We start from the raw sequence: 10266 nt of genomic DNA, 5'->3' as shown, positions 1-10266 counted from the left end.
GTGTGTGTGTGTGTGTGTGTGTGTGTGTGTGTGTGTGTGTGTATACATGTGTATATATATATATATATATATTATATATATGTCGATGGGAGAAAATCTTACTTTGTTCTAATACATATACCTCTTTTACTCTCTTCTGTATTTCCAGATATTATATATAAAATATATAAGGGTCAGTCTCATGCAAACCACCTCAAAAGGCATTCATCATAATGGACACATTTATGTGTTATCAGTACAAGATGAAAAGGCTAATGTCTACCAGACCATCAGTACAGCTCTGCTCATGAGGTCACACACTGTGTTAAACACATTAGCTGCAGCTGTTTAACTTGCATGTGAAGGCCTTCACAAACTACAGCTCTGGGTCTCTTCAAATGGAAGAAAGATGGTACCTGGTTCCCTCTTGGCCAAAATCCTTCTCTTAAAAGAGGGATGCTTTGGTGCTGTTCCTGCTGTCTGGGACGCAGGAGAGACATTGGAGGAGAGGAAGACTTCAGGGAGAGAAAGAGCAGTTAACTGCTGTTCATGCAGGCAGAGTAGGAGCACCCTTTCCAACATGATGATAAAGTGCTTCATTCCTTACTTAACTCTCATAATCACTCTTCTTCCTTATCTAAGGAACCACATTTTCACATGTAAAATTCTAAACGAAAAGTCAGTTTTGCAGTTTAGGTTTCCTCCTGTATATGTGTGGGATAGAAAGAAAGTGAGTGCTTTTACTACTGTAAATGGGGCTTTTAAGCCAAAATTTGTGGCACTAATATATCATAGTTGAAACAGTTCATTGAAACCAGTTTACCCAGAGCCATTTTCCTCTGAAGGTCTTAGGGCAAAGAGTGGATTTTTTGTCTTGGTTTTTGCCAATCTACAGAATATACTCTTCAACCTGTTGTCTTGATACAGGACAAAATATTTTCATAAAAATCATCAAGTGTTTTACAGGGTAACACTTTTTTATTGAAATTGTTGCAAGGGCTAAGTAGTGTATAGTGTAATTAAGTATAATAATTAAATGTAATTGGAAGTTGTTCTCTTTCTTAACTAAAGGCAATTAAAACAAATACAAGGGATCCATAGTTAACTGGGTGAGAAAAGTATTTTATCAAATTGTAATTCCAAATAAGTACAACATAGAAACAGTAAAAAAAAATGCAATCAAACATGGCCCCTGTACTGCCAGAACTAATCAGGCATACACAAGGATAAAAGAACTGAAGCAGAGGATGATGAAAACTGCCATTGACAGTCCTACATAGATGAATACAGATCAGTGACTGATCAGTGAGAGAGAGCAGGAAAGGTATATGAAGTCATGAAAAGGAGAAAGGTTATACAGAGCAGCAGAAAAAAAAGGGTGGACTGGAGTATATGGCTAATAAAGAGTTGAAGTTGAACAGGGTGCTAGGGATTACCCACAAAATAAGTTCTGAGAGGAACAGGGAAGTTATAGCTTGTTGAGGGTTGATTTTTGGAGACATAAAATTGCCCTGTTCAATATGTGTGGTTAGAAATACATCAGCAGCAGGGGCTGCAAAGATATCAAAATGGTAAGAGTGCTTACAAGACAATCATGAGAATGAGAGTCATGTCTCAGCATCCATATAACATGCTAAAAGTCCAGTACATGCCTGTAACCCCAGGTTTAAGAAGCATAAAAAAGGCAAATCACTAGGGACCTGTGGGATTCAGTGAGGAAAGAAAACAAGGTCCAGGTTCAGGGAGAGCCTGACTGGTTCTGAGACAAGGAGTGGGGTGAGGGAAGACACCCAATGTGCCAAACATGCACTGACACACACAGAATATCTATAGCTTTTGGAAAGAGATTTTTGAAGTTCAGAAAATATGATGGTAATGTTTTTATCATGAATGTGTTAAAGGAAATCCCCCTGTACCATGAACCTGGAAACATAAAGAGCAAGGAGAAGATCACATGTGCAAGAATGAGTGCTCAATATGCTTTTGCACCTACAACAATGCACCACATATTGTGTGTCATGAGAACATGATTTGATTCCCCAGTCTTGGAAACCAAGAAGTCCAAAGACAAATGCAGTCAGACAATGTGTTCTGATGAAGGCTTGTGTCCGGGTTTACATAGCAGCTATCTTATGGCAGAAGTCATCCTTAGAACTTCTCTTGTAAGAGAGTTTATCTCATTCATGAACTTCTCCCTCATTGCCTAGTCACCTTCCAAGACTCCAACTTAAATTCCATCACTCCGGAGACTGACTGTCAGCATGTGACTTGTGGGTGGGTGGGAGGGCGTCAAGTGGAAGTTCTGTATGTCATGTAAGGCAGACTTATGTGGTGTTTTCCTAAGATAGACTCACATGGTGTTTTGCTGAGACAAGACCCATGGAAAGACACAAGATGTTTGGAGAAAGTATAAATAGGACTCAGTACACAGCAATGGGGGTGCTTGCATAGTAGCTTGGTAATGTTTTGTTGGTCTTGCACCTTCATCTTCACTGATACTCACTTCCTTGAGAGAAGCATGGTGTAGAGCTTCTGGCATCCTGACTGGTCCTGGTTGCTCCCACTGATTCATTCTGATTTGATGGAGGCCTGGAATTTTCTGCTAGATCATGCCACTGTGGCTGATTCATGTTTGGTATCCTGACACTACTGAACTGGAATGTGTAATCGCCCCTAAGGAACTACTTCTAAACAGGTCCACATTCCCTTGTCCTATCTACCATCTTTCCCCTCCTACTCCGGGATGGTAGGCTAGAAAGGGGGTCAAAGCATTAAAAAGCCCTTATTCAAAGTGGGTTTTGAAAAATCTAAGCCTTGTGGGGTGGGAAGCAAATATTCATCTACAAACAAATCAGCAACATGCATGGAGAGAACAACTCGCATTGAAAAATAAAGATGGAGGACAGAGAGATGGAGCAGCAGGTAAATGCATCGCTGACCTTCGAAAGGACCCTGTTCAGTTTTGATAAAGCACATACATCAGGCATCCTACAACCATCTCTAACTTCAGTTCCATGGGATCTCATGCTGCACTTGCCCTCCCATGGCATATAGTCACACAGCATGTGCATCTACGTGAATAAAAATAGATTCTTAAAACTGTAAGAAAATTTCAGGCTTTCATAAAGCACAGCATGTGGTGTCCTAAAATCCATGGTTGAAAAGATGTCATTTTTCCTTGAATATGACTACTGGTAGGCTTCCCATGCCTTGCGAGTGTCTCCTCGCCATGCAGAGGGAGCAATACCTGGCTGCATTGAGTTAACAAATAAATAAAAGAATAAAACTAGGAGGGAGGAGATATTGGAACTACTAACAGGGGGAGTTTTTCAAACGAATGATCAAGATGCATTGTATACAAATATAGAATTTTAAAGAAAAATTTAAAATATAATCTTCAAGCTACAAGAGGGGGCTAACACAGTTGCTCTAAGATCTGAATTTATTCCTCAATACCCACATGGTAGTTTATAACCATCCACAATTCCAGTTTCAGGACATATACCCACTTCTGAACTGTACATGCACCAGGAATGCACATGGTACACACACACACACACACACACACACCCATAGGTGAAACATACATTCACATAAATAAATACAAAGAAAAATAATAAATGGGAGAAATTTAAAATCATAAAGTGCTTCCAAAAATTCCATAAAAATAAGACAAAGTCACTGGTAACTTTGTTGAAGGTATTTTAAAAACCTGCAATGCAATATGAGGAGACAGAACTCTGAGTGTATAGGATTGATAGACATCATTAGAGAAGAAGTGATTTTAAATGAGATTTGAATGGCTTAAGAATGCATACATTTAGCAAAGAGGGGATCATAAATAGCTGAAGGAAAAGATGGGGTAGGTAGACGAATTCACCAAAATGAGAAGGTTGATTTGATTATTTCAGTGTTCACATTTATCCTAAAGAGGATGCTCTCAGTATGTGGCAAATAAGGAACATTCTGGTATTGAGACACTGCCTGAAGAGGATGGGAATAGGAAGACAGTAATATATATTCTCTAAGCATCAAAGGTCTTATAGCCTAACTAAGGTGATTAAGCAAATAGACAGATGTCTAGAATGAAGGATTGGTTAAGATACTTGCCATATGGCTGAGTGTTCAATGCTTCATGACTGACCTTTAATCTAATTTGCCTTTAGATTAGCAGAATTTGATGCATTGCTTGCTATTACCCTCCAATGGAAGGGTCATGGCAGAGAGAATGGTCAATGGTAACAGAAAACACATAGCCTGTTCTGTTGCCCCAGCTCTGCCCAGTGGGTGTATTACAGGCATTACCAAAACCTTTGGGAGAGATATTGTGATAACCACTTGGCAATTGACAAAAGCAAACATACTGTGTGAGCGTAAGGAACTGCACATGGTTGACTACGTAGTAATTGAAACACAAGAAAGTAAAATTATGTTGACTTTACATGACTGACCTTATATGATAGAAACTTGTGATGAAATTATTTTGTCTCTCTAATTATTGTTGTTGTTGTTATGAGATGGTCCACTGCTCAAAACATTATTTTGTCAGTGGTATGTCTCAAAAAAAAGTGATATTCAGGTTACACGATGGGGACAATCTGAAACAAAGATAATCTGACAAAAGCTACCTACACACTCCTAATATTGACAGTCTCTACTCTCTCAGAAATGTGTGTCTGTCCTATGTCAGCATTTTGTTTTGTACATAAACCAAAACATACATTTCCTTTCCTAAGGGAAATGATTGTCTTCTTAGTTACTGCAAGGCAGAAAAAGGAGTCACTACAGACTTTTAGGAATGAATTAACATAATGGATTTGATAACCTAGGAAAAAAGATGCTCAATTAATAAATAAGACCTCAGGAAGCTAAAGAGCTTCTGTAAATCAAAGCACATCAACGTTTTGGAAGAGTGGTAGTCTACAAGATGGAGACAGATTTTTGACAATTATACATATGTGTATAACTATACAAGTACACAATTATATACAATATACATATACAGTTATATACAACACAAACATATATAAATTATTCAATAATATATATATATACATATATGAAAGTGTTAGCATCTAAAATATATAAACAACTGAAAAAAAGGCTGCACATCAAGGAAGTAAATAATCAAAATTTAAAATGGTGCATAAAACTAAGAGTTATCAAAAGACGAAGCTCAAACGACTGAGGAAAACTTTTAAAATGTTCAACATCTTTAAGCATCTTGGAAATATGAACATGCAAATTAATACTACTTTGAGATTTATTCTTTTCAGAAAATTGTATATTTTTAAAAAGTGTTTCACTTGCCCATGCGTGAGCTGTGTGTGTGTGTGTGTGTGTGTGTGTGTGTGTGAGAGAGAGAGAGAGAGAGAGAGAGAGAGAGAGAGAGAGAATGTGTGTGTGTGTGTATGTGTGTGTGTGTGTGTGTGTGTGTGTGTGTGTGAGAGAGAGAGAGAGACTGAGACATGGCAGCCATATGGAAGCCAGAACTCAACATTCCAGACTCAGCTTTCCTTGTACTGTGTGGGTCTTGGGTTTGTGAAGCAAGTCTTCATCTAGCAGGTAGGAGGCTTTACCTGGAAAGCCATCTCACTGACCCTCAAGACTGCCTCTTGATCAGAAATAAGTATGGGATGATAGGAAACATTTTATTCAAAATACACCACAAGACTTAAAGCAGAAATAAAACACCAGGTAGTTTCCAGAGAGTCATTTCCAAAAATGCGATGTCCCTTAGTTTCTAAGTGTCACTTGCATGGTCTGCCTTCCCTAGCATTCTAATGTCCTATGCACTTTGCATACTTACCAACGGAAAGGGTCAGGGAATTATGTCCTCTGTGCTAGCTGACTGGCCTATTCTGTGAAGCACACATTACTTCAGGACAATTACTGTTAACCATTGATGTCTTATCATAGTTGCATGTGAGCTGTAATGAGGGCTGAGTGGCTATGACAGTCCATGTGACCCACAGAATCTGGAGCATTTACTCATAGAAACTCCACCTACCTTTGGGCCAAATGAACAGCAGACATGGCTCATATTTTATCTCATCATTGGTGTCCTTACAAACCAGGGATGCTGGAACCAGACAGGCTTTGGTATTGTGATAGCAGCACTGTCATTTTTTTATCATAAGACTTCTACTTATTTAACAGCTGTTATCTCCTATGATTCTATAGTTCATAGGAGAAAGAATTATTAGATCCAGAGAGATTAAGGACACCAAAAGAACACAAATCACAGAATTAACAAAGCAATGATCTTGGGGCCTCACAGAGATTGAAATGGCAACCATGAAGCCTACATTGGTCTTCCCTAGATCTCCTTGATACACATTATGATTGTTAGCTTGATGTTTTTGTAGAACTGCTAACCATTGAGTAGGATTGTCTCTGATTCTTTTGCCTCCATTTTCGACCCCTTTCCTTCTACTATGTTATCTAATCCAACTTTGATATTATCATCTGTGCCTGGTCCTTGTCCTATTGCATTGTTATCCTATGTTTGGTTGTTATCACTGGGAGACCTGCTGTTTTCTGAAGAAAACTGGAGGGATGGTATGTCCAGGGGAGATGAGGGTGTGTATAGGGAAATTAGAAGGAGGATAAATTAGATGTATTGTACGAGAGAAGAATTTTAAAAGTACTTGTTAGCTGCCACCTAATGTAATTAACAGGTGGCACTTAGTATAATATACTCCAAGCAAACCAGGAGCCCAAATACTTTTCAAGTAGTGGCTCAGTGGCCTTTGACTTGTCTTAACCACTAGTCAAATACAGAAAAAATCATGGAAGATTTACAGGCACACTGGAGAGGTCATATCACTTACAACTTAAATGTGTGCTTCAATCATTGCAAGGGAGGCTGGGATGGAAAATTTAGAAAAAGGAAACAGCACTGGATAAAAGCTAGCCTATCTACTACAGAGACTTTTGTATGGCAGAATTGATGGAAAAAATACTTAATAATTATAAATAGAAGTCAGTTATCCTCTAAGCTTGTGGTCTGGGAGGCCACATAAAATGTCAAATGTGTATGATTCTAGGAAGTACTGGAGGCTCACAGTGTGGGAAGAAAGAAGAATGGTGTGAAACACAAAGGATTTTAATTATAATATGTACTTTAAATCTTTTCTGGCCTTAAATGAAGGACATCATGTTTATATTTCAGAAATATTAGAGATATCAGTACTAGAGATGTGACATGGGACACAGATTTGCGATTCTTCAAAACGTGAACAGTTAGGAACAATAAGATCAACTGAAGACAGCATGTAATGAGAGCACATATATACTGAAAAAGCATTCTGTGGTGAATGTGTGTGTGTATGTATGTATGTATGTATGTATGTATGTATGTTATGTATGTATGTGTGTTATCTGCTTTAGTATGAAGCATTGGAGGCCTAGAGAATAGAATGTTGTTTGCCTGTTAGCTTAGAGTTGAGTAGAAATGGTCAAGAATGTGTTGGTTGTATGTTATGAGATAAAAACTGTAAAATATAGAAAAGAGAAAAATACATAGTCAATGTCAATACCAAATGAATAAATAGTTTTTAATATATCACATGAATGAGCCTTTTTGTCTTTGTTGATGTGTGTGAAATAGTGCCTCCAGGCTTAACAAATGTTTCTCTGAGTAGAGAAACATACTCACACCCATTTCTGTGGACTGACATTCAGGAAATGCTCACTTTGTCAAAATACCATGCTGTTTGATTTATGTTTCATTCCACATCTAAATCTTAAAATAACACTAACTGATATAGATTACTATTTTGTTAAATATATAACATATACATAAAACTTTCAAAAGCGAATAGAAAATGGGAGTAACAGACATTTGCTCATTTACTCATTTGCGGTGGAAGACTGTTCTGTGTGGCTTTCTGTAGTTGACTCTATTTCTACAGAATGATTAAATATACCAAATGAATTGCTTGTTACTCATCTGCTAATTAGCAGGACAGTGGAACTTGTTCTGTGGATTTAAATAGATAGCTAGCATTTTGTGAAAGCAATACTTGCATTTTATAACAGTCCAGCATTGAAGCACACATGAAGAATTGCATTTGTAAAGCACTTCATTTTTATAAGATTACAATAGACTGATACAATTCGAGAGCTTCTGAAATATTACTACTTTTAAAGTCTATGCCTATAGCTTGTACAAATTAAAGAGAGTTTTGACTGGTACCCCACCCAGAGATGTCACAATGACATCATTGAGTTTATTGACCTAGATGATAAAAGGACACTAAACAAAAGATTTTTACATTTTTAATGTTTCCTATTTTTCAAGTTTTATACCACTAATGTGAAATACTTAAATGCCATTTCTGTAAAGTGTGTGATTGTCATGACATAGTTTCAAACATTTTCCTGTTGATTCTTTTCTTTCTTTCCCGTGCTCATATCTCTGCTAAAAGGATAAACAAATCAAAGTAAATACAGTAGTGTCTTTCAGGATGATGTTAAAATGTTCAATTTCCATAATATGTCTTTTATATTTTATTAATGTAAGTAGTTGATAGATTGATAAAACTTTTATTTTGAAAACTTATAAATGTGAAATTGTTTTAATAAGGTAAACAGTTAATATATTTCAATATATGAAATTTGGTAATTAAAGTTTTTACTGCATATAATATTTTAATAAAATTTGGCAATAAGGTAAAAAAATTACCAGAGAATATTACAAGTAGCTTTACAAATTGTCATTGTTAGAGCCTATGAAAATCTGCAGTCTTTGGAAGAGTTTTGTATGAAGAAGTCACAAAGATTTGATTCCCTCTTGGGCACATAGTGAGTGAAAAGTCAATGGGATTTGCATTGTAGTCAGTGCCAGAAACACTTGGAGATATCTTCTCTCTAATCCTGAACATGGCTATCCCCATATCTGTCTTGTGTAGAGCATGTCTTCCAAGTATGATCTCAAAATCTTTTAAGTAAAAATAGTGATCACAATTCACAACTATCGTCAGATATGATCTGGCATTGGTTCATTAATATTCTTTTTGTGAGATCTAGAGGTATAATATGTCTTAATAAATTCAACTTTTGCTTTAGCCTCCTCAAGTCTTTCACAGCCTTTTCGTAAGATGAGTGTATCAATAACAAATTTCTCTTCACAGTGCCTTTTATGGATTTCTTCCGCTCTACAAGGCAAAAAGAAAAGTCAAATGCAATAATTTTAGTTTACAAAAACCATACAAACTGGGGCATATAGATGAAGCTGGATTGTTTCCAAACAGACATTCATAAGCAGAAGAAGGACAGAGTTTAGTTCACATAATATTCAAATCATATTGTGCCAAGATTTATGAAATTTTCATTGCAAAAATCTAACAATCCTCCCATAATTCTGCTTCCATGTCAGACTTCTTGGAACTCAAGAGAAAATGAGTCTTATCTGCTTACGCTGCTCAGCCAATGGTATTTTGTTACAGCAACTCCACTAGAGGAATACATATACTAAATTAGAGAGACCTATATCAATGACCCTACCAAACCCAGAAAATGTCATAAAAAGACAAGTTATTCATTCGTACCCATTCATTCATTCATTCATTCATTCATTTATTCACTCATTGTTAAAGCATGACAGTAACTCCACATTCTTCAAACTGAAAGACAAATAGAAGGATATCATCAATGAAAGTGCACAGGTGTAAGAGAAAGATGCAGTGAGATCTTGCATCAAATGTTTAAATAAAACAAGAAACTCATTATAGAACAAGACAAAGTAAGATAAGAAGTGAGGTAAATGTTAATAATGAAGCCAGTACAATAAGGATAGAGAAGACAGAAACATCTTTTTCAAACATGAAATAATCCATAGACTTTAAAAATAGATACACATTTCCAGGCAAAGAATTACAGACAGATCATTTTGTTTGAACCATTTTAGACAGTGTGAATGGCTAAAACTGAGGTAGAGAGAGAACATATCAACATATCAACATATGTTCTGAGAAATGACATTACTCTTTTTCTACTCAGCTCAATTTTGGTGAAATTTCCAAGCTTGATTCATGAAGTACTACACTTCTACATATGTATAATCAGAAATCATGCCAGGCAGTGGTAGGCACACGCCTTTAATCCCAGCACTTTGGAGGCAGAGGCAGGCCAATTTCTGAGTTCGAGGCCAGCCTGGTCTACAGAGTGAGTTCCAGGACAGCCAGGACTACACAGAAAAACCCTGTCTCGAAAAACCAAAAAGAAAGAAAGAGAGAGAGAGAGAGAGAGAGAGAGAGAGAGAGAGAGAGAGAGAGAGAGAGA

At 36.8% G+C, this 10266-nt stretch overlaps 1 protein-coding gene across 1 annotated transcript in view; it reads right to left on the bottom strand.

The window, feature by feature from the left end:
• Nucleotides 1–8632: 8632 nt before the first annotated feature.
• The window catches only part of Lrriq3 (leucine rich repeats and IQ motif containing 3), an 89198-nt gene continuing 87564 nt past the window's right edge, over nt 8633–10266 (bottom strand). The window contains exon 8 of the mRNA XM_028754335.1: nt 8633–9140. Within this exon, the coding sequence (XP_028610168.1) occupies nt 8963–9140 (178 nt within the window). The 3' untranslated portion in view covers nt 8633–8962. The remainder of the gene's footprint in view (nt 9141–10266) is intronic.

This window comes from Grammomys surdaster, unplaced genomic scaffold, assembly GCF_004785775.1.
Source record: "Grammomys surdaster isolate TR1022 unplaced genomic scaffold, NIH_TR_1.0 125996, whole genome shotgun sequence".
Taxonomy (NCBI): Eukaryota; Metazoa; Chordata; class Mammalia; order Rodentia; family Muridae; genus Grammomys; species Grammomys surdaster.
This window is presented reverse-complemented; position numbering and strand designations above follow the sequence as displayed.